Consider the following 27319-nt stretch of genomic DNA (forward strand, 5'->3'; position numbering starts at 1 on the left):
TTCTGCTTGTTAACAGGCTTATTAAAGGAATAGTTAACTTTAAAATGAAAATTCTGTCATCATATACTCACCCTCATGTTGTTTCAAACCTGTATGAATTTCTTTCTTCTGCTGAACAGAAAGGAAGATATTTAGAAGAATGTTTTGTGGGTTTTGTGGCTCAGATCAGGTCCAGTTCTGGTTTATTTCTTTGCTCTTGGCTGACATGTGGCATTGCTACGGCCTGCTTGTGGCCCAGATCTGGCAAACAGGAGCGGTCCGCCTAAGGGCCGTCATTCCACGTACATGTGGGCCAGATCATCTTTCCACATGTGCCAGATGTGGGCCAGATCTGGGACGTCACAATTTTGCTATGTGGGTATATGCTACCACAGGGGCTACACCTTTCAAACTCACGCGTGGCCGCAAGATAGAAGAGGAAGTATATAGAGCACATGTGTCATCTCTCCAGAAATGGTGCGATGAAAGTTCCTTAGAGATAAATGTAACAAAAACACAGGAACTTGTCTTTCATGAAAAGGACCCTGTGCAGCCCCTTATAATTAGGGGACAAATTGTAGAGGTAGTAGAAAAGTTCAAATACCTCGGTACATATATTGATTTTAATCTAAATTTCGGTGAAAACACAGACTACATTTTTAAAACCTGTAACCAACGTCTCCATCTACTGCGCAAGCTCAACTCCTTTAGAGTGAGCAAGCACATTATGGAAACAGTCTATAAGAATCTGATAGAGAGTATTCTAACTTTTAACATGGCGATGTGGTATGGTAATTTAAACGTAAAAGGGAGAAGCAAGCTGCAGAGAATAGTAAACATCGCCTCAAAAATCATAGGGAGAAGTCAGAAACAATTAAGTTCCACGTACGAGGAAGTTCTCAGGAAAAAAGCTTTTAAAATAGCAAACGATCCCTCTCATCCACTCAATAGGGAGTTTGAACTTCTTCCCTCTGGCAGACGTTACAAAGTACCTAGGGCAAATCGTAATATTTTTAAAAATTATTTTATTCCTAATGCAATTCGGACGCTGAACAACACGTCCCGTTGATGTATTGTAATGTAATTGCTATTGCTGTGCTGCATTTTGCCCTGAAGATGTCTGTGTGTTAGTCTTGTTGTTCTTGTTGTTTTTGTTGTTGTTGGTTTGATTGTTGTTTTTATGAGACCGAAGGCAAATTTCCACATTGTGGACAATAAAATGAAAATGAAATGAATGAAGGAAAGATGCGTACAAAATTGGATGTCCTGCCCGTCAGCACGGAAGTGAAGACATATTCCGAGATCAAACACACTGTGACACGTAAACAGCAGAAATGTAAAGACTATATTGACAAAAAGAGAGGAGCTGAGGTAGAGTTAATCTGCACTCAGAATTCCCCCTGGGAATCTTAGACAATCAGGTTATCTTTGAAATACTCATTTCAACATACTATGATTTGGGACACACTTTTTTTTATTTGTGTCAGTTTGCTGCAGCTCTAGGGACATACATCAGGGGTCAGTGCATCCTGGACCTGAAGATCTGGACCAGTCACATGAGGAGAACAATTCAGACTGCGGAGGCGATTGGAGTGCCATATGAGCAATGGAAAGCACTGAATGAGATTGATGCTGTGAGTCAAGTCCTGTTTCTAGTTGCACATATGAGATTGGCCGAAGTGCCCACTGGGCAAAAGCCACAGTTGCCAATTGTTTTGGTTCTTTTGCAGAGTGTGTTTGATTTTGAATGATATATATATGTCATGAAGTGCATGTGTTCATGTGCAGGGTGTGTGTGAGGAGATGATGTACGAAGAGATTCAAGATCACTTCCCTGAGGAGTTTGCACTCAGAGACCAAGACAAATACCGGTACCGCTATCCAAAGGGGGAGGTGAGTATATTGTGGCAAGCGACAAGAAGAATAAGGCAGTGACTTGCCTTGAAAGGGACTTTGTTAAAACTCAGCTGGGCTACCATGTATGAAAAGACACTTTTGGACCTTGATTGCCTAAACAGCATTCCAGCATAAGAGATTTTAAAATTATTTTTTGGGATGCTTTATGTGTTTGTGTGTTGCACAGGCTGTCAGTCAGTGCATTACTGATAAAGGTTTTGCAGTGAGCCTTCCTGAAGACTATATTAGCCGCGTTTCCAATTCCCCTTCAAATTGCGCAAATTTAAATTGCGAATTGAATATACGCCCAATGGAAACACGTCAATTTCGCAAAAACTCCCATATATGGCAAACAAGTTTTTACTTTTGAGGTGTTTTTTCAGGCAATTCGAAAAGACAAAAGAATTACGGGAATACTGGATTCTAAACAACAAAGAAATGCCACAATCAATTCAATTTACATTAAATACAAAGGTTATATATTTGTATCCTTCTTTTAGTACTGCAGTGCTTGTGTGTGTGTGTGTTTGTGTGTTCAGTCCTACGAGGATCTGGTTCAGCGTTTAGAGCCTGTAATCATGGAGCTTGAGCGCCAGGAGAATGTTTTGGTCATATGTCATCAGGCTGTCATGCGCTGTCTGCTGGCATACTTCCTGGACAAAAGTGCAGGTAGAGTGAAACCTTGGAGCAAACTTCTGGAACATTAATTTACTCCAATACATGAGCTTTACAGAAAAAGTTTGCAAACCCTGCTATTCCCGAAAGCATCGTAATGTTAAAGGAATAGTTCACTTTGAAATTAAATTTTGGTATGCTTTAGCTTACCTCAAGGGCATCCAAGATGTAGGTGTCTTTTTTTCCGCAGTAGTTTCAATTTTGATATTTTTAGGTCAAACCGTTCTTGTCTGTCAGTCATATAATGCAGGTTTATGGTCACTATCTCAAAGAGCATGCAAAGAGTCCAAATTAAACAATTCCCCATCGTAAGTACACATTGATGGCCTAAGACACGAAACGAGCAGTTTGTGTGAGAAAATGAACAGTATTTATATCGTTTTTAACTCTTCTACACAACCACATCCAAGTGATCTGAGAGCGCGCGCGCTTCCGGCGCTTTCTTCTTTTTGTTTTTTTGGTTTTTATGGCGGATCGCAAACAAATATGTGCATTACCGCCACCTATATCAGAAATGGACCATTGACACTATCAACCGACATAAATTCCCCTTATTTACCCGCATAGAGGCTTCATAGAATTTAATCTGGCGCTGCGGAAAAATTACCATTTCCCCCCCATGACAGGAAAAAAAAACCCTCATTTAATTCCAGTAGCACCTCAATGCAGTAGACGAGATCCAGGGGGCGGAGTTGGATCCAGATATAAGGGTAGATCACTTGGACGCGGGGTTTTTTTTCCTGTCATGGGGGCTGAGAGTGGACCAAGCGGCAACATTCTAATCTGAAAAATGAAGCCTACCCGGAAGTGCGAAAAACTGCAATACATCGAAAATCCGCTAGGGGCAGGTCCCAAAAGGGAGCAAATGTCTATAGACCCCATGTTAAAATGTCCGTTTTCGTTTCGTTTTTTACAGGTTGGTCCCATGGACTTTTATTGTATTTTTCGATAGCTTCCGAGTGCCTGACAACTGTGAGGGGGGTGAATTTTTTTCTAACTCGTTAGTTTAGATCGTATTTAGATATAAAATGTATGACGAATAAGGGCGTGGTTAACTTTGATTGACAGCTGATAACGAGCATAGGCTACGCCAAGGAGAATGACAACATAAGAAGCGCCATTTATTAACACAGTTGAAATATAATACTACTGTTTCTGTATCATGAAATGTAGTTTTAAGAGTTTTTCAGGCGAGAATGTAGTTGTTTAAAGCTCAAATCTGTGGTTTATTTATAAAGATTTATGAAAATTTTATCCAGGTTGTGAGATCCAGCGATGACCGGGCGCTCGGCGTTCATGTACCCCGCCTGGAACAGCCTTTCCTCGGCTAGTCGTTCTGACGTTTGCCGCTGACTCTGGCGTCTCTGTAGTGGTTTAATATGAGATATAATACGTCTTGTGTATATCTAACGGGCGATTTTTGGTCTCATGAATCTATAATTTGTTCCCTGGGCAATCGTTTTGGCTGAGGGGAAGTTTCATAACTTTATAAGCTATTTAACTTTACCATTGTATGGTTAGACTAGAGCGCTGACTTTGTATGTTTGACTGAATTGTTTGCTTTATTTGTATAGCTTTATATACCTTTTACTTATACTTTTATAATAGCTAATATTGATAAAAACTGAAATTGAACAAAAAGAGACTGGGTTGAGTTTTGTCATTTTAATTTCTAATACAACGAAGATGATCTGTAATGTTGATTACTGCAACATCTGTTGTTTAGTACAAATGCACATATTGCCTGGACCATATTAAAATGTTTAATATTTGTATATTATATTTAAAACGAAAAGAGGCAGGTTTGTGTTTCATATTTTGTGTTTTTATAAATAGGCAAACGTTATATGCAGTGAATATAATCAATACGCGTTGCCTGAACAACATTTGTGTGGCTATAATGTTTAAGATTTCTTTAAATGAAAACGAAAAGTATGGTATGGTAGTATGGTGTTTTATAACATATTTCGTTGCCTAAAATATACACAGAGATAACCGGAGTAGCAGAGCGAGCTGAGTGACGCGCGCTGCGTCAGAAGGTGGGCGGGGTTAGGATTTCCCAAGATGGCGCCGCCCATACCCCCCATAAACGGCTTCAGAACCGTTCTTCAGAAAGTCTATGGGTGACGTCACAGACGCTTTGTCCATATTTTTTACAGTCTATGGAGTGGACGGAGGAGCTGAACACGCAGCGCCGGATGAAATTCTATGAAGCCTCTATGCGGGTAAATAAGGGGAATTTATGTCGGTTGATAGGTTAAAGTATAGGAAAGTGTAAATGGTCCATTTCTGATATAGGTGGCAGTAATGCACATATTTGTTTGCGATCCGCCATAAAATAAAAAAAACAAGAAGAAGAAGAAAGCGCCGGAAGATCTCTCAGATCACTCAGATCACTTGGACGTGGTTGTGTACAAGAGGTAAAAACGATATAAATACTGTTCGTTTTCAAACACAAACTGGTCGTTTCGTGTCTTAGGCCATCAATGTGTACTTACGATGGGGAATTGTTTAATTTGGACTTCTCTGTGCATGCTCTTTGAGATAGTGACCATAAACCTGCATTAAATGACTGACAGACAAGAACAGTTTGACCTAAAAATATCAAAATTGAAACTACTGCGGAAATAAAGACACCTACATCTTGGATGCCCTTGAGGTAAGCTAAAACATACCAAAATTTTATTTCAAAGTGAACTATCCCTTTAAGTAGATCGTAGAACCACAGCAACTAATGGTCTCTACAATCAACTTGGCTCACAATGCTTTGGGAAATGCAGCCCTGGATTTCTGCATTGATTAGTGTTGTGATTCTCATTCGTGTCTAAGAAAACGGCATTGCTAAAGACATTGCATTACAAGTGTTTGTTATTCCATGGTTTGACAAGTTGTCTACAAATGGAGAAAATTCAGGCCTGTTGCTACTCTCCCTAAGAGTGGGCATTTGAGTCCAATAGGCAATCCTGAAAGAGGAGATGAAGAACTTAAGAGTAACGGCAAAAGACCCCCAACCCAAAATTGTATTTATTTTTAAAGTATTTATTTTTCACTCAGAACATGATTTCTGCAATTTAGAGGATGATTTAGAACCCACCTCCTTTATTTGGCACAATGAAGTAGAGGCTGTAAAGCTGTTCGTCTCAGCTGGAGGGACAGGCTCTATCGATGTCTGACCATCGTGAAGACGGGCCATGAACATCGTGTGTGTGTGTGTGTGACCCGAAAGGCCACCTTTGGAGATTGTGAAAGCGCACTTTCTCTGCATCCCGCATCTCTGCGAGGTTGAGCCATAGCATCTGATCTAGCATTCAGGACAGGGCGGCGGAGACCACTTAAGCCTGATGCTCACGGCTGCGCGGGAAAGCAACTCTGCATCAGCCTCTGTGTCACCCTCAGGCATCTTTAAAAAGACGCGATCCGCCGTGCAGCTCTTTTAGGGGAATTTGCTCTTTTATTAAAGGGATGGTTCATCGGAGGATTTTTTGCCCAGAGGCTAAAGACTACAGCCAGTAGGAGGAGCTGTCCCGCAAGTTTTCAACCCGCCCATAGAGGGTGGGATCTCACTCACAGAATGTACACAAAGTGTCAGTCGTCTTTCTTTGGAAGCTAAGCTAGCAGGCTCTTGTTCTGTGGAGAAAGCTGAATGGGTTACCATCCTTTTTCCCGGACATGTCCGGCCGTCGAGATCGTCCAAAATGTCCGGGATTCGGCTTTTGCTTTCTGCAGTCGCCATTCATTGTTTACATGCACACCTTTTGTTTCAATCTAACTGGATTCATTCCGATTGGTGAATCTGAATGTAGTGTTTACATGAACGCTAAACAAGTGATCGGTTGATGTGCGTTTTAGCATTGCTAAGAAAATACCCGCTCCTCCGTGAGAGATACGAAACCGTCGCGTCTCAGTAATCACGTCACCGGCGTCTCTCAGTAATGAAGCCACCGGCCTCGCGCCGTTCTCCCGCGGCCGTCAGCCTCGTCCTGCTCGCCACAGTAAACATGATTGCATGCGACTGTAGAACGCAAAAGCCGAATCCCGGACATTTTGGGCGATTTCGAAATCCAGGGCAAACTCGTAACGGAGACTCGCTAGTAGCCTAGCCTTGTTGTTTTCAACTGCGCTCTAACCGGTAGGCGTGGCTTGGGAGTGGCCTCCTAGGGCAGCGAAGCAAGTGCATTCTGGGAGTTGTTGTCTTTCATCCACATAAGCCAAAAATACATTTTCTGGCTTTTCTCAGTCTAAAAAATAATTTCACATTTCTTCTACATAAATGACCCATTTTAAATAAACATTCATCTTTCCAGTGGTGAAGTATCCCTTTAAGGAAATCGGAGCACTGCTGATCCACCCAGGGGAGCTCTCTGCACTTATCTGTGCACACTGGAGAGAGACCACTGTTCTGTGCCGACGATCCAGCACCTACTGTCTCTTTGCAGAGGCGGATGGAAATTGTTTCTCTTTAGAATCAAGAGACCTTGAAGAACAAAGCTGAAGTGTGTGTGTGCAGGCTGCCATATGTCTGGGGCACGCTCTGCAATTTCCACACGCCACTGGCCTTTTCTGAATACGTTGGAGGTGTTTGGGGCTCTCAAGGGCGAACCCCAGTGTCAGTATTTCGACAAAACATCGAAAATGACAGACAGAAAAGAAAACAAATAAATACTGATGAAGTGAAAGCATTTGTTTTGTTTTATAGGGGGATGTTACGAAATTCATCTTCAATGTGGTGTAGATTTTATAAGCAGCAACAGAAAACATTTGGTTGAAGTTGTGCTGCTACAAATTTTTAAAAGAACTACAAATTGTTGAATTCAGGGGTTAGTTTACTTTTTCCAGCCTGCACTGTAAATGATTATAATGATCATTTATAGTCTTCAATAAAAAACTGCTTGAGTGTTGTAAGTCAGATTGTGCTTGTGTGTAATTATGACTGAACAGACCATCAGTAATCAATGCAGAAATACAATTAGTTCACAAACATTTAGTTGATCACTGATATTTACAGTTTTCCTCCTTGTACATGTAAATTTGTCTGAACAGGCTTTAACTACTGCTCTGCCCTGACGTCCCTCTAGATGAGCTGCCTTATCTGAAGTGTCCTCTGCACACGGTGATGAAACTCACTCCTGTTGCCTATGGTCAGACTCTCTTACTCTCTTCTGCAATATAACTTCACATAAAGATCAATTAGATCGTAAAATTATACATTTTTCTATTGTGTTTCCAGGCTGTGATGTTGAGTCTATTTTCCTGAAAGTTGAAGCAGTGAACACACACAGAGACAGACCTGTGGTGAGCACAGTAATACTCTCATACTGTAGCACTTCTGAAATAAAGAGCAGTGCAATTCTCCAGTTACAGGGGGTTTTAATCAGTTTGGTACAGTACAACCCCATTTTCTAGAAACATTGGGACATTTTGTAAATTGCAATAAAATCAAGAGTCTGTGATTTGTTAATTCTCTTGAACCTTTATTTAACTGACAAAAGTACAAAGAAACGATTCTCAATGTTTTCACTGACCAACTTGATGGCTACAACACACTTCAAGTTAGGACAGAGGCATGTTTACAACTGTGTCACATCACCTTTCCTTTTGATTACACTTTTTAATCAGTTGGGAATTGAGGATACTAATTGTTGTAGGTTTCCAAGTAGATTTTTTGCCAAATCTCTCCTGATACCAGACAGCAGCTCAGCAGTTCGTGGTCCACTTTTTTTGATTCTCCTTTTCGTGATGGGCTATACATTTTCAATAAGAGACAGATCTGGACTGCAGGTAAAGGCCAGTCCAGCACATCCATTCTACAGTGTAGTGTCACTCAATGCTACATCAGAGTGTGTCTTGTCTTTCTTCCCAGGAAAGATGTCATTTTGATGGCAGTATATGTCTCTATTTACTCCTCCACATCAATGGTACCTTCACATATTTGCATTGCTGAACCCCCATACAATGACAGATGTTTGCTCTTGCACCTGTCACTAATTAAATTCTGTATAGTCCCTTTCATCTTTGGCCCTGATAACTCGATGTCCGTTTTTCCCAAAAACATGCTGAAACGTGGATTCATCTGACCACAGCACAGATTTACACTGTCTTTTAAAGGGGTCATATAATGGTACATGCACTTTTACAAGTTGATTGTACTGAAATGTGTGTTGGCAGTGCCTGTATACAACCATCATAAAATGATAAAAATCCATCCAGTGGTTTTTTTTAAATCTTCTTATTTGTTTCCTCCTGTCTCAAATCAAGCTGTTCGATATTGTGACTTCACAATATCGACGCCCCTCCCACGATGGCTGATTGACAGTAGCGTTTCAAACACAGACCCGCCCTCGCGCCCTCGTGAGCGAGCTGTCAATCATAGCAATCGCCGACCGGCGCGTTCATTGTTGATAGCTGGAGTGCTGAGCAGAATGGCGTCTAACGATTGTGGTGTTCTGTTCTTGGGTGTAATAACGAACACAGCAGTCATATTGATGATGTTTCTAAATCCGTACAGCTGAAGACGCAGTGGCTGAGTTTGTTTTCGAAGGGAATATTCCCCACGATCAACGTCAATGCTTTCATGTTTGCGCGAATCATTTCACCAGACTCGAGACTGCTTTAACGTTACAAACGAGGGTCAGTATAAAGCTGTTTTTGCTAAGAAGCTGCTCCAGAAAAAAGGATCAGTACCAACTATTCGTGTTCCTGCTGAACCTCCAGAAGAACAAGTGAGTGTAACGTTTTATTGACCTTTATATTAATCTTTATATTAATCTTTGCAAATAGCTTGCACGCTTCACGATGAATGTGGCTATTTTTACACTCACCCAGCAAACATGCTCCTTTGGGGCCCGAATGGGGCCCTTGCGGGCAGCCCACTGTGGGCCCAGATACCGGCGTGAAATGCGGGGCACATGTGGGCCCCACACTATGGGGCCCAGGTGGGGCCCCATCGGGACAGCCCAAAGTGTGGGCTGACTGTGGGCTGGCCCACACTAAGTAGAGTGGGCCCCCATTGGGGCCAGTTGTGGGCATACTGTGGGTACACTGTAAAAAGTGTGGGCATACTGTGGGTGCACTGGGAAAAGTGTGGGCATACTGCGGACAATGCAAAGATGTATTGTAATATACAGTACCTGTGGCCTTAACAAATAACAAGATTAGTTTGGTTGTACTTTGGGGCCCAAATGGGTAAAACTGCTATGGGCCCCGCATGGGCTAACCCACTAGGGGCCCGTATGGGTTTTTCTGTGGGCAGTCCCACAGTGGGTTGCCCACAGTAAATCCTAATGGGGGCCCAAATGGGTAAAACTGCTATGGGCCCCGCATGGGCTAACCCACTGGGGGCCCGTGTGGGTTTTCTGTGGGCAGTCCCACAGTGGGTTGCCCACAGTAAATCCTAATGGGGGCCCAAATGGGCAAAACTGCTATGGGCCCCACATGGGCTAACCCAGTAGGGGCCCGTGTGGGTTTTCTTTGGGCAAGCCCACATGGGGCCCGAAAGGGTTTGCCCTTGCCCACACTGTCCCACAGAAAACCCACACTTACCCACAGTGGGCCCACACTGGTATGTTTGCTGGGCAGGGTACATTATGGCATGTTTTCTATGTACGACGTTCTCAATATAATTCATAATCCCACGTTTATAATGAACAACGCGTTATGGTTTTTGTATTATTATTTTAAACGGTGTACGCACAGAACAGAGGGGCGGGGTCAGCAAAGCTCATTATCATTTAAAGACACATGCACTGAAACGGCGTGCTGAAAACAGAGCTGTTTTTGACCAGGTAAAATTAGTGTTTTCTTACAATACTAATGAGAATTTTTAATTAAAGTATATTACAAACTTTTAATTTAGATCCTAAAGAATCATATTAGCTTGTACAAAAATTACATTATATGACCCCTTTAAAGCATCTGAGATGAGCTCGGGTCCAGAGAACTCTGGGCATCTCTGCATAGAGTTGATGTATGAACTTTGGCACAAAGTGGTGAGCCATGACCCATCTCTGCTTGCAAAGACTGAGCTTTTGGTGGATGCTCCTTTTACACTCGTTCACGGTACCCTCACCTCTTACCAGTTCACCTGCTTATTATGGACTGTTTCAAAACAGCTTAACTTAAATATTCTGTAATCTTTATACTTTTATTTAGCATCTGTCACAACTTTTTTGGAGCCATCAAAATCAAAATCTGTTTACAAAATTTGGCCAGTGAATACATTGGACATTTTTTCTTTGTACTTTTGTCAGTTAAATAAAGGTTCAAGAGAATTAACAAATCACAAATTCTTCATTTTATTGCATGGAATTGGGGTTCTAATATTTTTACAAATAATTGGTACATTTTCAAAATTCTTATTACTACTCTCACTCAGCATATATTTAGTTGACTTTAAATCTGGTTTCATCAGTTACTGAAATTTCACCTTTTATTTTACAGTAATTGCCTTTCATAAATTTATGAAAATTTAATTTTATCTTTCATTTTAACACATTTGACTATCAGTTAGAGTTGCCACGTTCAATGTGGCAAATAAGGGAAACCCATTCTCAAACCATTTTTCTACTACTTGTGAAATTGGTTTCTTTATATTTGCTATTAGTATTGTCCACACTGCAAAATCTTTGTGTTTATTCAACTGTGTGTATGAAAAATAGGGGACAAATCACGTCCCGTAGTGATTTCATATGGAACTCATCATTTTACCTTTAAATATGGGACGATCCCGTATTTTACGGTATGGTGGCAAACCTAATGTTAGCAGAGACCACAACGACTAGACAAGCCTTAGAGACAAATCCCCTGTGAAGACCTTGTCGAAGTCCTCTGACCCTATGGCCAGCTTCAACCCCCAGCGTATGATGTATCCCAATCCTCATGCTAAAGGAACTGGATTATATATTCTGAATGATCCATTGGCAATCAGACTTGTGATTGCAGCCAGAAATCATAATCACACCATGTTGGTTGGTTTGGCCAGAGGAGAACTGTTCCCCCGACTGAGCCTGGGTTCCCCCAAGGTTTTTTTTCTCAATTTCTGTCACCTAAAGGAGTTTGGGTTCCTTGCCACTGTTGCCTGCGGCTTGCTTAGTTGGGGGACACTTAATATTCAACAATATTATTGATCTGACTGCATTGACGCTATGAGAACTGAACTGATCTGGATGATGACAACACTGCCCTTATGGAACAAAAATATATTGCCATATATTTATGATCAATATATTATATGGTGTAAATACTGAAAAATATTAGATTGCATTAAGGCGAGACACTACAGGTGAATAGGGTAAACTTTTTAACTAGCAGATATCACCATGAAACTTTCCCAGTTGATTACCTACATTAAAGGTGCTCTAAGTGATGTCATGCGTTTTTTAGGCCGAAACATTTTTTGTCACATACAGCAAACATCTCCTAACCATCTGCTAGCTCTCTGTCCCCTGAACACACTGTGAAAAAACGCGGTCTCTGTAGACAGCCCAGGCTCCACAAACAGCAAGAAAAACAATCTGGGCTAACCCGCACCACTAAACATAACAAACTGTTCCAGCCAATAACCGGCAAGAATGATTTGGGGTGGGGTTTGGGGGGTTAGTGCGCGGATGAGGAGGAGGGAGGGAGGGTCTAGCTAGCCTCCGTTTTGTTTGACAATACTTCGAACGTCAACAAGAAGTGAGGTCACCCAACATCACTTAGAGCAGCTTTAAGATGAGAAAAAAATGTATTACAAGTTTTCTGTAATTTAATGTTTAAATATGCAAATTAGGCAATATCTAATTAAATATGCACTAATTTGCACTAAAAAAATCTGAGTATTGGATAAAGCCAGGTTAAAAAAAATTGTTTCATTGTGTTCACATATTAGATGGGGAAAAAATTACAGAGGGATTTATGGATATCTACTTTTGTTATCCTGTAAATCAGAATATACTGTCAATAGCCTTAAAAATAGCCGTTTTTTGGAATAAAATGTTATATAAATCAGGCTAGGAATAATATATTTACAAATCCCTCAGTAAATGTCTTCATAATATAACTAGGTACAAGACTGGAGAGTTTGGTGTATATCGGTGCTACTGAAGTGGAGATTTCGGACTTGGAGAATGTGAGAAAAGTCATTTTGAGAAAACGGGCTTTAAAGATTTATCATTAGCCATAATCAGCTGATAAAAAGGAAATTACCATATTTGGATCCGACAGCATTGTACAGGAGAGAGAGCGCTTCCTAACGGTGTGTGTGATGACAGGCTGCCGGCAGCGATCGCGGTGCAGCATGTTGATTAAGAACGGCAACATTTGTTGAATTTATGAGAAATCTACAGACGCAAACAGACAAAGTGTAGTAAAATAAAGACCTAAAGACCACAAGTCTGAAAGAGACATGTTATTGAAGACAAATATCCAAAAATCTCAAAATTGACCAGTAAAAAACATAAAAAAACAATGTTTTTGCCTGCCGTGTCTCGCCTTAATATATTATGTTAGGCTATATATATTACAATATTGTCAATAATGTCTTTTAGATAAAGCAACATCCAGTATAGTCTCAATGTTGTGTCTTCTTCTGAACTGAAGCACAGACTCTACTCTCCAGCACAATAGTGACCCACAAAACTCACACAACAGAAACACTTTACATCCCAACAGAACATTAAACACTAACAGATCTCTCAAGATGTCAGCAGAGGAGCGGTAAACAACACAAACAGCATTACCAGCTCCACTTATTACTAACTGTCTGACTTTATATCTGTCAGACGTCTACAGAAGCTCTGGATCCCAGATCTCTTTTGGTAACACTTTATTTTACAGTGTCCTTGTTACATATGTTACATACTTACCATAGTAATAACAGTAAATTATGCATAATTACATGCAACTAACCCTCAACCAAATCCTAATCCTACCCTAACCCTACAGTAAGTACATGTAGTTGCTTAGTATTACTCAGTGCTTAAATATATAATTACACTGTAACAATGACACCTTAAAATAAAGTGTAACCCTCTTTTTTTAACACGTTGTGTTCAAAACATTTTGAGCTACTGCGGTATTTAGTCACACACAGACATCAAGAATCAGTGTATGAATCTCAACAACGGTGAAATGCTGCAATGCGTGCAAAAGTGACTAGAGAAGAAATTCAAAATGTTTTTTTTGCATAATGTGTCTAATGTGTACACATTTCTGCTGTATTTTTTTATTTATAAATCTGATTACCACAACAATGGTTGATATTTTGTTATAGTAATATATTGTTTATTTATTAATTAAAATATTTAAAATGTATTTTATGAACTAATACATTTTTGATTTGGTATGTTGGGAAGTGATCCGTGACTCAGTTTAATTGTTGATGATTATCACAAGAATTTATCTTAGCGTTTATGGCATAACACAGTTACAGCAACCAGAGAAAAATGAAAGGTCAAAGTTCAAGAGTCAAGAGCCCAACTAAAGCAAACTCTGAACTCCATCATGGTGTTTATACATACATAAATGTATAATATTTTCAATAAATCATCAGCATCTAAACCTCTGTTAATTCTCAATAAGAACTTCTGTAGACGTCTGACAGAAATAAAGTCAGACTGTTAGTAATAAGTGGAGCTGGTAATGCTGTTTTTGTTGTTTACCGCTCCTCTGCAGAGATCTTGAGAGATCAATATACGAAAAGCGGTAATTCCTCATGTATTATTCAATATATTGTAATATATAACATTATATTAATGCAATATATTATTTCATAAATTTTTCTGTATGTTTACACCACATAATATATTGATTATAACTATGAAAATATAATTTCGTTCCGTAAGGGTGTTTTCTGCAGAGCTGCCGAGGTTGCTTTATTTCTTCTCGATACATGAGTATTGGTTTTGCTGTGTTTCATGGAACTATGAGATGCTATCTTGCTTGAATATACTTATTTGTCATCTCCGCTTGTTTGCTCATTTGCATTGCTATTATTATAAGCGTGGAACATCTAATCCTCCTCCACCGCCCGTTTCAAGCATTGGCTCTTAAAGTTCATCCAAAAAGTGAGATTACACTCCCAATAACGCAACACAGTGAGATTACACTCCCAAACGCATGACATCACTTAGAGCACCTTTTTATCTTTTGGTTCCCCTTTTTGTACACATTTGACCTAATGAACATATTACTGGTCAAAGAGTCGTCGATCAAGAACTTTATATACATACAGATTCACATCTTCTGATTATATATCAGACAGACAGCAGTACATATTTGACCTACTGAGCATTCTTCTGGTAAAAGATTCCTCGATTTTGAATTTTCCATACATTTTTAACAACTGTTTATTGAGTTTTCTTTTTTAAGGTCAAGAAATACAAAAATACAAAGCAAAAGCCCAGCTAACAGACTTCAGTTATAAGAACGTTCTCCAAATATTAAGTGTTGGTTCTGGGAACATAAAAAATGTCCAGTTTTCTTGACGTTAGAGGAACGTGTTTTAAAAGGTATCATGTTCCTCAAATGTTCTTTCAACTTAATTTTGATTTAAAATTCTGTATTCTAGGAACGTTGATTTGTAACATTCCAAGAACATAAAAATGTCCAGGTTCCTTAATGTTGCTAGAATGTTATTTAAAGGTTAGTATGATGTTCCTGAAACATTCTTTCAACCATCTTTTGAAAGAGTAATAAGAAACAGCATTACCAGCTTCACTTATTACTAACCAGACTGACTTTATTTCTGTCACGTCTACAGAAGCTCTTATTGAGAATTAACAGAGGTTTAGATTTTGATGAATGATTGAAAATGTTTCGTTCGAGGTCACCATCATAGAGATCAGTGTTTGCTTTAATTGGGCTCTTGACCCTTGACTTTCATTAAGTTTGTGCTTTATCAGTAATTGCAGGTGTTTATGGATTTCTGCATTGATAAAGCAGATCAAGAAGTTTGTTTTAATAACAGGATTGCAATTGACCTATGGCTAAGCCACGCCCCCAAACGCGATGAACCAATCACAGTGCGCATAGCTAACCCAATACACTCGGACATTCTCTGCTTCCACGTCCATTAAAATGCATTGCAGTTAGTCAGTTTTCATTCGTTTTTATCAGTTTTTTCTTGTCATTTTAAGTTTAAAATGGTCAGACGGTGTGCATGGGGTACATTCAACTCCAACACTAGGTATCCTGAGAGGCTGGGCAACGGTGTGTATTTTTTTACCCTTTCCCAAGCCACATCTCAACCGAGATAACGTTAAGTGACTGGATAATTTATGCGGTAACTTAGACCACAACACCAACTAAACGTGGATAAATTAAACAAGGATGTCTACATCTGTTCTAAGGTAAGTCAACAACGTATTTGAACGTTATCTTTAACATCTCTAACTTAACGTTAGCCTAGCTTCTAGCTGCGTTGCAGTTTGACAAGAGTACAGTTTGACAAAAGCACAATGTTGTGTTTTACACAAATATAAGTAGGCTAAACACTTTGCAGTTTTAATGATGTCCTGTATGAACAAAATGGAGTATGTTTTTATGTTTCCACTGTTCGATCGCGCCCGCGCCTCTCTCTCTGACACACACACACTCCAGCATTGCAATCTTGACATCGCAGCCTGTTCATTATGCTGCGTTCACACCAAACGCGAATAGAGTGTCAGATTCACGCATATTGCGTCTACTTCGACGCTTGAACACTTTGAATCCAAAGCGAATAGGACGCGCGTATAAAGCGAGTGTCTGAAGCGAAATAGCACCAAACTATAACGTTAAATCTTTGTCTGGAGCTGAAGCTTTTCATCGACCTTCTCAAAATAAAATGATTAATATAACCCTCCAATGCATAGTTAAGGCCCTTTTGGTGACTTTGAGATTATATATAATCTTTCTGTCTCCAAAAATCATCAATTGCCTCCTGTGAAATGTCTCCTACTGTGACAGCTGCCATAGCGCCTGTTACCGAATGTTGACTATTTGTCCGAGTGAGTGGAGGGGGCGTGGCTTAGCCATAGGTCAATTAGAGTGGTTAAGCAATTGAACTGCTTTTACTGTATTTTTTTCTCTCTTTTGGAATTTTAACATTATTTAAGAAGAAAGTAATAAACTCAAAAGATGTGATAAAAATCCCATCAAGGCACCCCATATGCCCGAAGGGAACAAAAGACAAAAGATTACAAAAGATTTACCTTGTAAATTATATTGGGCTTTGATTTTCTGAAATTATTTTAGACCCATATCATCATAGATCTCTCCCAAAGTTTTTACTTTCTGAGTCAATTGTGGACAATGAAATGGGGCCTTGCCAGAAAAAAAGGATTATTATTATGGAAAATAGGCAAATGCCAATGTCAGATTGTAACTTGGTGTGTTTGCTTTTTGACTTCCCTCCAAGTGGAGAGAAGATGAGTTACAATAGGACCAAACTGAGATTTACACTGCCTTAGTGTGGAACGCCGGAAAAAACAAGATGCTTCAGTTCAAAGGGATAAACTAAAGATTCTTCATGACACAGAAGAATCAGGATCAAATCAGACTGATAAAGGGCAGAGGGTAAAGGCTTGAGCATAAAGTCTAAAATTAGGGAAAGACAGACCTCCATGTAATCTGCCACGCTGTAAGGCAGTCAAGCTAGCTTGATTCGAGGACGTTTCCCATCCCATATATAACGAGAAACACATGCTTCAAGTTTATTCCAGTTGCCAGCAGGTGGAGAAAGAGGAATCAGAGATGAAAAGAAATGAATACGTGGGAGAACATTGATTTTAATTACCGATATACGAGCATGAAAAGAAGTAGGGAGACGAGACCAATTTTCCAAGTCTGAGGATTGTAACGGTGGCACGCCCTTACAAAAGGATTTCAATTTGAAATTAAATTATTTTGGGCGCCAGGTGAAGTTAATTCTACCACAACATAAGAATTTAGACCAGTATAGCTCATAAGCCACCAGTTACACACACACAAAAATGTAAATTCAATAACTCCTCCACAAAATATCACACACAAAAAAATTCAATGAAAATATTTATATTATTCTCTTAATTAACCAAAAAAAACAAAAAAAATTGTGTGTGTAATAAAAAAAAAAAGTGTGTGTATATGTGTAATATTTGAGAGAGAAAAACTTTACTGTACTGCAAATCACAAATCCAACCACTGTGTACCAGTGGAGCTTTGCTGGCATCTAATGGGGAAAATTTGGTAGGCTACTGCGCCCAAACAGAATCTTACTGAAAGATATATATTTTTTTTTGAGATATCAACCTCAAATTTGCAACACAAGTTATTATTGGATTTATGGCTTTGGTTTTTTAGCAGTTTTGGAGTTCAACATGCTTCATAAAATATATATTTTAAATAAAATAATGTTCATAAATCCTTTTCATAAACTTAAACCTCTATAACTTGTTTTTCTTCAGCGATTATCTGCCAAGGGTCTTTAAAATGAGACCAAACTTAAGTCTGTGCTCCCAAGCATAACATTTTTATGACAGTTTTTGTACATGGACATTTTTGTTTAACTTATGGACAACCCTTAACTTTATTAGAGGTTGAATTAATATCAAAATCTGTCAAACTTCCCATACTACTTCTAAATAGAATGTCTAGTTCATAATTATATGAAAATTGTGGAAATACATGGTTTAGATCACTCAAAACATATATGGAAATGAAGGCGCCCTCATATGGGCAGTAATGGAGTCTGGATGTCACCTAGTGAAAAAGTTTGGTACTGCGCCCAAACAAAATCTTACTGAAAGCTAATTTTTTGAGATATCAACCTAAAATTTTAAACACAACTTGTTCAGATTTTCGGCTTTCATTTTCTTGCAGTTTTAGAATCCAACAAGTTTTGAAAAAATATATTTTATATAAAATATGAATAATTCAATTTTTACATTTTCATAAACTCAAACTTCTGTAACTTTTTTTCTGTTTCACTTTCTAAATTTATTTCACTTCTACAAAAATCTTCAAAAGTCTTCTTTAACACAAGACCAATCTTATGTCTATATTCCAAAGCATTTTCTTGAATTACAACCATTTAAGTTCAGAATGTGCATTTTCATGTCTATTCCACAAAAAAGGGGTGACACTTAAAGGGTTAAGGTAGCTACAAGTATTAAATGCAGTTAAATGTCAAAATAACTCCAATATCATACACTAGAGTTGTGTGGGGTGGGAGTAAATTAAGTGCGACCTGCTGTACATATTGGGTAGACTCGCTCCCTCTGTCAAAATCGAGGGGTCGAGGGTCTGTCCAAATACACTTCCCTCGTCCACTTGACGAACTTGAACGCACTTCAGAATGGCAGTGGGGATTCCCCCGAGTGCTGAGGGACGTTCGTGAGTGTATGTCTAAAAGTGTTAAATGCTGTCCTGGTCTTAGAGTGCAAGTGTAAGTCTGCAACCAGACCCTATTGGTTTCCTTTGTATGTTTTGTCAGCACTTGTCATGCCATAATACTGTGCTGCACCAAATGCTTGGGTCTTGCCCACAGCTAAGATCTGATTGCCCCCATTGTGAGAGTATAAATATCAAGATGCTTTGTTCCTGGGTTGCTTTATTTGCAAAAAACACCAATGCCTCACCGAGACATTTAGAAGGATGTTTCAGTAAATATAGTATACATACATTAATCTGATTTGTAAGCTTGCACGAACATATAACCGCAGTATTTGTGTACATTCTTTGTGATTAAAAAGTGCATGATTTCACAAACAATAACCATATTTTATCTTCTACTTTTCAGCATCCTCCTTTTCTTTGTTTGAGATGTGAATTTGTGTGATACTGATCATCTTCTTGTGCTGTTTCAGAATGTGGATGTGGACAGAGATCCAGAGGATGCTTTACTGACTGTACCAGAACACAACTAGACAAGATCACAAGTTCTCCTCTTAATGATGACATATATTTTCCTTACTTTTTTACCTTGGATGTAATTTTGTAGTAATTGTGGGGTAAAAAGTGTAAAAAAAACAATGTCACACAGATCTTAATTCAGGTATGATATGAAATAACCCATGTGATAAATAGTTTGATGAAAACATTAGTTAAATGGTTAGTTCACCTGAAAATTAAAATCATCCCATAATTTACTCACTAATGCACCCTAATCATATATGACTTTCTTCTTTCAACCAAACACAGTTGTATTAAAAAATATCCAAGCTCTTCAACGCTTTTCATGACGTATTGAAGTCTAAAATGAGATTTTTTAAAGAGAAATGTCAGAGGAGCTTGAGTTTGTTGAACCGTGAGGGGCGACCACTCTCACCTAAGCTTACGCTACTCCTATATCCTATGTCATGCGTCGGGTCAAAGGTCACTCTAACTAACTAGACTAGACTTGTTTACGGCCACTACCGGAAGCCAATGATTATAGTTTATGAAGTTATAACTATAGATATTTTTCTTACAAAAATGCACCGCTTCACTTCAGAAGGCCTTTATTTAAACCCTGGAGTCATATGGATTACTTTTATGATGGATGGATGCACTTTTTAGGCTTCAAAAAGCAACATTGTTTTACAACCTTGCTGTAAAAAAATGGCCAAATCCTGACAGTAACATACAAATTTCCATTAAAACCATAGAAAACAATGCATTATGGGTAATATTTTTCATTTTTGAGAAAATAGCCTTCAGTAGAGTCCTGCACAGGTTGACCCGCAAATTTTGCTCAAACGGGTGAAAAATATCCAACTGTGTCGGATACGGATGCGGGTCGGACACGGTGGAAACACGGGCCGGTTTAAAACAATCACATGCAAACGTAAAAATATATGCATATTTTTAGGAACACATCTACAAAAATATTCCTGTATTTCAAGTTGATAAAATAATTTAAAATCCACATCAGTTTATTTGTGCCCACACCCTCCCAGGATCTATAACGTTACCTAGGCTACTTTCACTTTTAAAAATTTCACTTTTTACAGCTTCGGCTGAAGTTGTCCTTGTGTTAATTGTCGTGTAATAACTTCTGTATGACCTGGCAATAAACATTTTTGTAATTGTGTCTATAATGTGATTGGCTAAACTGATTTTATTTCGGGTGCGGGTCGGGTGTCGGTTCTATTTTAAAGGTCCTCTAAGCGATCTCGGTTGGCGTAACCTCTTGTTGATGTTTGAATTATTATCAAACAAACGGAGGCTAGCTAGACCCTCCCTCCTCCTCATCCGTGCACCCCACCCCCACATCATTCTTGTCGGTTATTGGCTGGAACAGTTTGTTATGTTTCGTGCTGCGGGTCGATCTGTTTGTTGCTCAGTTTGTGGAGCGTGGGCTGTCTGCAGAGACCGTGTTTTTTTACAGTGTGTTCAGGGGACAGGCAGCTAGCGGATAGTGAGGAGATAAATGTTTTGGCCTAAAAAACGTGTGAGATCGCTTACAGCACCTTTAAGCGGGTTGTGTTGGGTGCGGATTTTAATTAGTGCTGTTGATGGATAACGGGTCGGATGCGGTTTGAAGCACTGCGGGTACAGGCGGGTGCGGATTTACAAAATCGGACCCGTGCAGGAATATACTGTGAATTAACAGCGCTCAAAGTCGACACTCAGAGGCTGTTTTCACAATTTCACAACATTCACTATTCCCTACATTAGTTCACTAATATATTCCACTTGACAGAGTGAATGAAAATAAGTGTGTTAATTGAGACACTGATGAACACCTGATAAGCAGAATCACTGAAGGACAGAGAAACAAGAACAAAAATCCAGAGATGATGGATTCAGAAAACATTCAATGATCATCATCTTTTTTTTTTTTTTTGCTATAACAAATGTGGCTTGCAAAAATACAAATAAGTCAGAAAGAAAAACTAAAATGTCAAGGGTCAAGAGCCCAACTAAAGCAAACACTGATCTCCATAATGATCGGACCTCCAAGTCATTATCAGACAGGGTAAATTAAAGTATAAGGAAAAGGTTGAAGGAAATATGTCCTGTAGCAACACAAGAGGACTATGGAAAGGTATGAAGTCTATTACTGGATATGGGACCAGTAAACCCAGTTTATGTAATTTGGGTTTACAGGCGAACGATGCCAATACTTTTTTTGCAAGGTTTGATGAATTAGACTTTTCTTCACTTCATGAGAATGTCCTTTCTAATCTTAAGCAGCACAGCTCTGAGGACTGTAGTCCAGCTATTATTCTTAACATTGAAGAAGTTCGTCAGCAGTTAAGGCGTATTAAACCAAATAAGGCAGCAGGCTCTGATGGTGTTCATCCACGTACCCTAAAAGTGTGTGCTGACCAGCTGTGCTCTGTCCTTCATTCATTGTTTTCTTTATCTTTTTCTTCTGCCAAAATCCCAGTTATGTGGAAAACATCCCGTCTTGTCCCTATTCCCAAAAAAGCTAAGGTGTCTAACAATCTTGCTAACCTGAGGCCTATAGCTCTGACGTCGCAGATTATGAAGTGTTTCGAGAGGGTTGTACTGGATCATCTGATTAGGCATGTGTCTGCCTTTCAGGATCCTTTGCAATTTGCTTACAGGAAGGGTGTGGGGGTAGATGATGCACTACTATTTATGCTTCACAATATTTACAGTCATCTTGAAACTACTGCCAGTTCTGTTAGGATCATGTTTTTCAATTTTTCTAGTGCTTTTAATACTATACAGCCACATATTTTAGCTAATAAATTAATTGAGTTTAAATTGCATAATACAACCATTGCCTGGATTTTAGACTACGTTCTAGCACGACCACAATTTGTTAGGATTGGTAACACATATTCTGATACCATTTTAACTAATACTGGAGCACCTCAGGGTACAGTTTTATCCCCCTTTTTATTTTCACTTTATACTGCTGACTAGTCAGTCATCTTGCTGGGTACAAAAATTCTCTGACGACACTGCTTTAGTGGGTCTACTTAATCAGGGTGATGATTTTGTTTATAGAAGGGAGGTTCAGTCTTTTTACAGCTGGTGTGAATCAAATTTCTTGAAACTGAATGTAGGGAAGACTAAAGAACTTGTGATTGATTTCAGAAAGAAAAAAGAGAAGGTCCTTCCAGTTACAATTAATGGTCAGTTGATCGATATTGTGCAGTCATATAAATTTTTAGGTGTCCATTTGGATGAAAAATTAAATTGGAAAGAGAACACTAATGTTGTAATGAAGAAAGCTCAGTCGAGACTGTTCTTTTTGAGAAAACTAAGATCATTCAACATCAGCACAAAGCTCTTGAATGTTTTTATCAAGGGATTTTAGCTAGTGTTCTTTTTTATGCTGTACTTTGCTGGGGGGGCAGTATATCTGTCAAGAACAAAAATAGAATAAATAAGCTGATAAAGAGAGCTGGTTCAGTTATTGGTCTTAACCCAGATGTACTGGAGGTTATTGTGGAGAAGAGGATAAGTTCAAAATTAAAAATTGTCCTGCTTTTTGAAGGCCATCCACTACACAATTTGTTTAAGGGATGCAGAAGCTCTTTCAGTAAGCGATTGGTTATGCCTTGGTGCTCTAGTGAGCGCATGAGAAGGTCTTTTGTTCCTGCAGCGATCAGATATTTCAACGAACATTGTTAATTACTGAATATTATTATCCTTGTTTTTTTATAGTGTTTGTATTTTTATACTTTTGAACTGATATTGAATCTTTTTTAAATTGTGTCTCCTAATCAGGTTTTATTAGTCTTCTAATGCAGAATTATTTATTGTTTGTTAGTTGTGTATTTTGTTTGATGGCTGTGTGGTTTGTGGCAAACCAGTTTCCCTACCGGGATTAATAAAGTTGTTCAATCAATCAATCGATCATCTCAAAAAAAACATTTTTAATTAAACTTCAATATTTAAAGGGATACTTCAGGATTTAGCATTAAGCTTTGTATTAGTAGAAAACCTATAGTATTTTCGAATTACCAAGCTTTCCACCCTCATATCCCCCTGAGACAAGAGATTTATGTATTTTTTATCTGGAAAAAATCCTCAGATGACGCAAAAATCGTAATTTTGCATCATCGGAGGATTTTCTGGCCAGAGGCTAAAGACTACAGCCAGTAGGAGGAGCTGTCCCGCATGTGTTCAACCCGCCCATAGAGGTGGGATCTCACTCACAGAATGTACACACAGTGTCAGCCGTCTTTCTTTGGAAGCTAAGCTAGCAGGCTCTTGTTCTGTGGAGAAAGCTGAATAGTAGGGGTTACCATCCTTTTTCCCGGACTTGTCCGGCGGGCGAGATCGTTCAAAATGTTCGGCTTTTGCTTTCTGCGGTCGCCATTCATTGTTTACATGCACACCTTTTGTTTCAATCTAACTGGATTCATTCCGATTGGTGAATCTGAATGTAGTGTTTACATGAACGCTAAACAAGTGATCGGTTGATGTGCGTTTTAGCATTGCTAAGAAAATTCCCGCTCCTCCGTGAGAGATACGAGACCAGCGCGTCTCAATAATGACGCCACCGGCCTCACATCGTTCTCCTGCGGCCCTCAGCCTCGTCCTGCTCGCCACAGTAAACATGATGAATGGCGACTGTAGAACGCAAAAGCCGAATCCCGGACATTTTGGGCGATCTCGAAATCCCTGGCAAACTCATCACGGAGACTCACTAGTAGCCTAGCCTTGTTGTTTTCAACTGCGCTCTAACCGGTAGGCGTGGCTTGGGAGTGGCCTCCTAGGGCAGCGAAGCAAGTGCATTCTGGGAGTTGTTGTCTTTCATCCACATAAGCCAAAAATACATTTTCTGGCTTTTCTTAGTCTAGAAAGCTCCAAATTTAAAAATGTCTTCACATTTCTTCTACATAAATGACCCATTTTAAATAAACATTCATCTTTCCAGAGGTGAAGTATCCCTTTAAACATCTGTTAATTCTCAATAAGAACTTCTGTAGGCGTATGACAGAAATAAAGTAAAACTGGTTAGTAATACGTGCAATAATGTGTAATGGTTGGAAGTCAGTTGTAGTTTGTGTTTCTCTATTTTCTGTTCTTGTTGTTCCTCTTTCCTTCAGTGATTCTGCTTGTTAACAGCAGGTGTTCATCAGTAATGCTCAACAATCACTTACATATTCTCTTAATTATCTCACTGCAGCACTGTATCAATGTTGCTTTTACAGTTTTCCCTCCATTCTGTCACTGATGGAGTTTGGGTTCCTTGCCACTGTTGCCTTGGCTTTCGGCCTTCTTAGTTGGGGACATTAATATTCAACAATAGTATTAATCTGCCTTACTTATGGTGGACGATGACGCAATTTTCTTCTAGAAACAAACTTTTTTGTATTATTTTCATGTTATCACTGTGAAGCTGCTTTGATGCAATCTGCATTGTAAAAAGCGCTATATAAATAAAGGTGACTGGACTTGACTTTGGAAATTATAAGTCAAATACTCAAGTGCATGTTAAGATAGATAGTGTGACTATTGAAAGAGTATAAGCCTATGTAAATAAATTTCTCTGTGTGATTATAGTTCACAAGGTCTGCTGGAAACCTCATAAAACAAGTTCAATCTAAAGTGTCACAAAGCATTTCAGTCCTGTGTAAGGCAAAGCATGTATTGGATCACAAATCACTGCATATTGTTCACTGGTTTTACCTTATTTAAATTACTGTGTGGAGGTCTGGGGGAACACCTATAAAAGCACACTGCAACCACTGATCACACTACAAAAAAGAGCGATAAGAACATAAAGCAGGAAACTATGATCACACCAACTTACTGTTTTTACATTCAAGAGCTTTAAAGTTTACTGATCTAGTTGAATTTGAAGTTGCACTAATCATGTATAAATCAACAAATATCTACTAACAGATAATATTCATTCTTTTTTCTGTGATAGAGAGGGAGGTTATAATTTAAGGGATAAGTATAAATTCTATAAAAAGTATAAATTAAATAAATAAAAATATAAACTAGTCAGTTTATAACTATAAAAAGTCAGTGCATTACAATCAGTGGTGTGAAATTGTTGAATGGTCTGTGCATAGAACTAAAGCAATGTCCAAACATAATCCAGTTTAAAAAAAGTAAAAGGCAATGGTTTTCAAATAATATAGGAAAGAAGGTGGCCTATAAACGGTTGCAATATGTGTTAATTGACGTATGGGTATGATTATGTGTGTGTGTGTATATATATATATATATATATATATATATAGAGAGAGAGAGAGAGAGAGAGAGAGAGAGGGTATAAGATAAATGTGATAAATATAAATAAGATAGAAATACGTGGGAAATGAAATAATATTAATAATAATTTACTAAGTTATGGAAAAGGGGTAGGATTAAATAAGTGTATACTTCTTCCTACTCTTTTTCAAACATGTCTATGTTGGCTAATGTTACTTATTGTTTATTGAAAGTTTTGCTTATTCAACTTAGTACATTTTTTGATGTTCTGTTTGGTTTTGTTTGGTTTATTTTTTGATATGTCTGAAATAAAATTCATTCATTCATTCATATTTGCCAGAGTTACTTCCTGTGTTTTTACGACTGAGTATTTGGATAAACACTGAAACATATTGTTAACTTGCTTTTATGTAGTCCAGTGATGTTTAATAAAGAGTTTGTTTGAACATTTTATTACCTGGATGGTTTAGACATCATGAATCTACATAGACAAGCTCTTATTGAGAATGAACAGAGGTTTTATGTTTCATTGAATGTTTTATTTGAAGTCACCAGAATCGTGATTAATGGCTCGTTTATTTGGGCACTTGACCCTTAACTCTTCTTTTAGTTTCTCTCTGGCTGCTGTAACTGTATTTTAAAAAAATACATTTGTTATGGTGAGAGAAAATATGATCAGATGTTTCTTGATGATGTCAAAATCAGCAAGTGCTGATCTGATCAAGGTTTTGAGTATGTGGATGGTGAGCTTTTATTTATGTGCTTGTAGTTATAACGGTCTTGTGAAACTATATCATGCTATGCAGCAGTGCAGAATGATTTTGATTGATTAAAAAAAAAACGTTTTCAGAAAGTTTTGAGCTGCAGCAGAAACTAGTCAAATACAGATACCCAGCATGCATTGCAGCATGAAGCTTTTCATTTGTCACCATTGTTGAGATTCGTGTGCTTATTCTTGATGTCTGTTTGATACCGTAGACTCTAAGATCCTGTGCACACTGTGTATTTAAAAACAAAGTTTAAGCTAATTGCAACATACTAATCTTGCTAAACCTGTTTAAAAGATATCTTTCAGATATATAACGCTTGCTGAGCTTAACAAAACTATATGATGATAATATTATCACCTGGTCATGCTTTTCGCATTATTAATCCTGCTGTTTTTATTTGTGCAAAATAAATGCACAGGTACAACAAACAGAGAAAAACTAATGTTAAAGAGTCAAGGGTCAAGAGCCCAAATAAAGGTACCACTAATCACGATTCCGGTGATTTTAAATGAAACACCAAAACCTGTTAACCTGTTAAGAGCTTCTGTAGACATCTGACATAAATAAAGTCAATCTAGTTAGTAATAAGTGAAAGCAGCATTTGAAAAGGACATTGAAAGAGAGGCATGATGTGATTGGCTGCCAAAAAACACCTGTTAATCTTTGAATTTTTATGAATTAAGATTTTATTTATTTATTTTAATGTATTGTTTTATTTATTTTAGAGCTTTTTATGGGATACCATATAAAATATACCTATAAACATATACCTTCATGAACACAAACTGCCCTCCATCCAGTAACACACAATGGGTCTCATTCATGAAACACGAGCAGAACGAATTTTTGTGTAAATCGTGTGTAAAGTGGTTCTGGCGTAAATTTTCGGATTCATTAAAATGTTCGTATTTCCCAAATGTTAGTTGGTA

General features: G+C 38.4%; 1 protein-coding gene across 2 annotated transcripts in view; it reads left to right on the forward strand.

Annotated features, from left to right (window-relative positions):
- The window catches only part of LOC311072841 (6-phosphofructo-2-kinase/fructose-2,6-bisphosphatase-like), a 36846-nt gene extending 10779 nt beyond the window's left edge, over positions 1–26067 (forward strand). Inside the window, exons 9-14 of one of the 2 annotated variants that reach the window (XR_014604062.1) lie at positions 1467–1613; positions 1768–1872; positions 2415–2544; positions 7591–7688; positions 7778–7842; positions 19353–26067. Coding sequence is in view for 1 of the 2 variants with exons in the window: in XM_084098144.1 (XP_083954270.1) it covers positions 1467–1613; positions 1768–1872; positions 2415–2544; positions 7626–7688; positions 7778–7842; positions 19353–19412 (570 nt within the window). In the remaining variant the exon portion in view is untranslated. The remainder of the gene's footprint in view (positions 1–1466; positions 1614–1767; positions 1873–2414; positions 2545–7590; positions 7689–7777; positions 7843–19352) is intronic. The other variant, XM_084098144.1, reaches the window with a different exon arrangement.
- Positions 26068–27319: the final 1252 nt, after the last annotated feature.

This window comes from Abramis brama (assembly GCF_963993115.1).
Source record: "Abramis brama genome assembly, chromosome: 22".
Taxonomy (NCBI): domain Eukaryota; kingdom Metazoa; phylum Chordata; class Actinopteri; order Cypriniformes; family Leuciscidae; genus Abramis; species Abramis brama.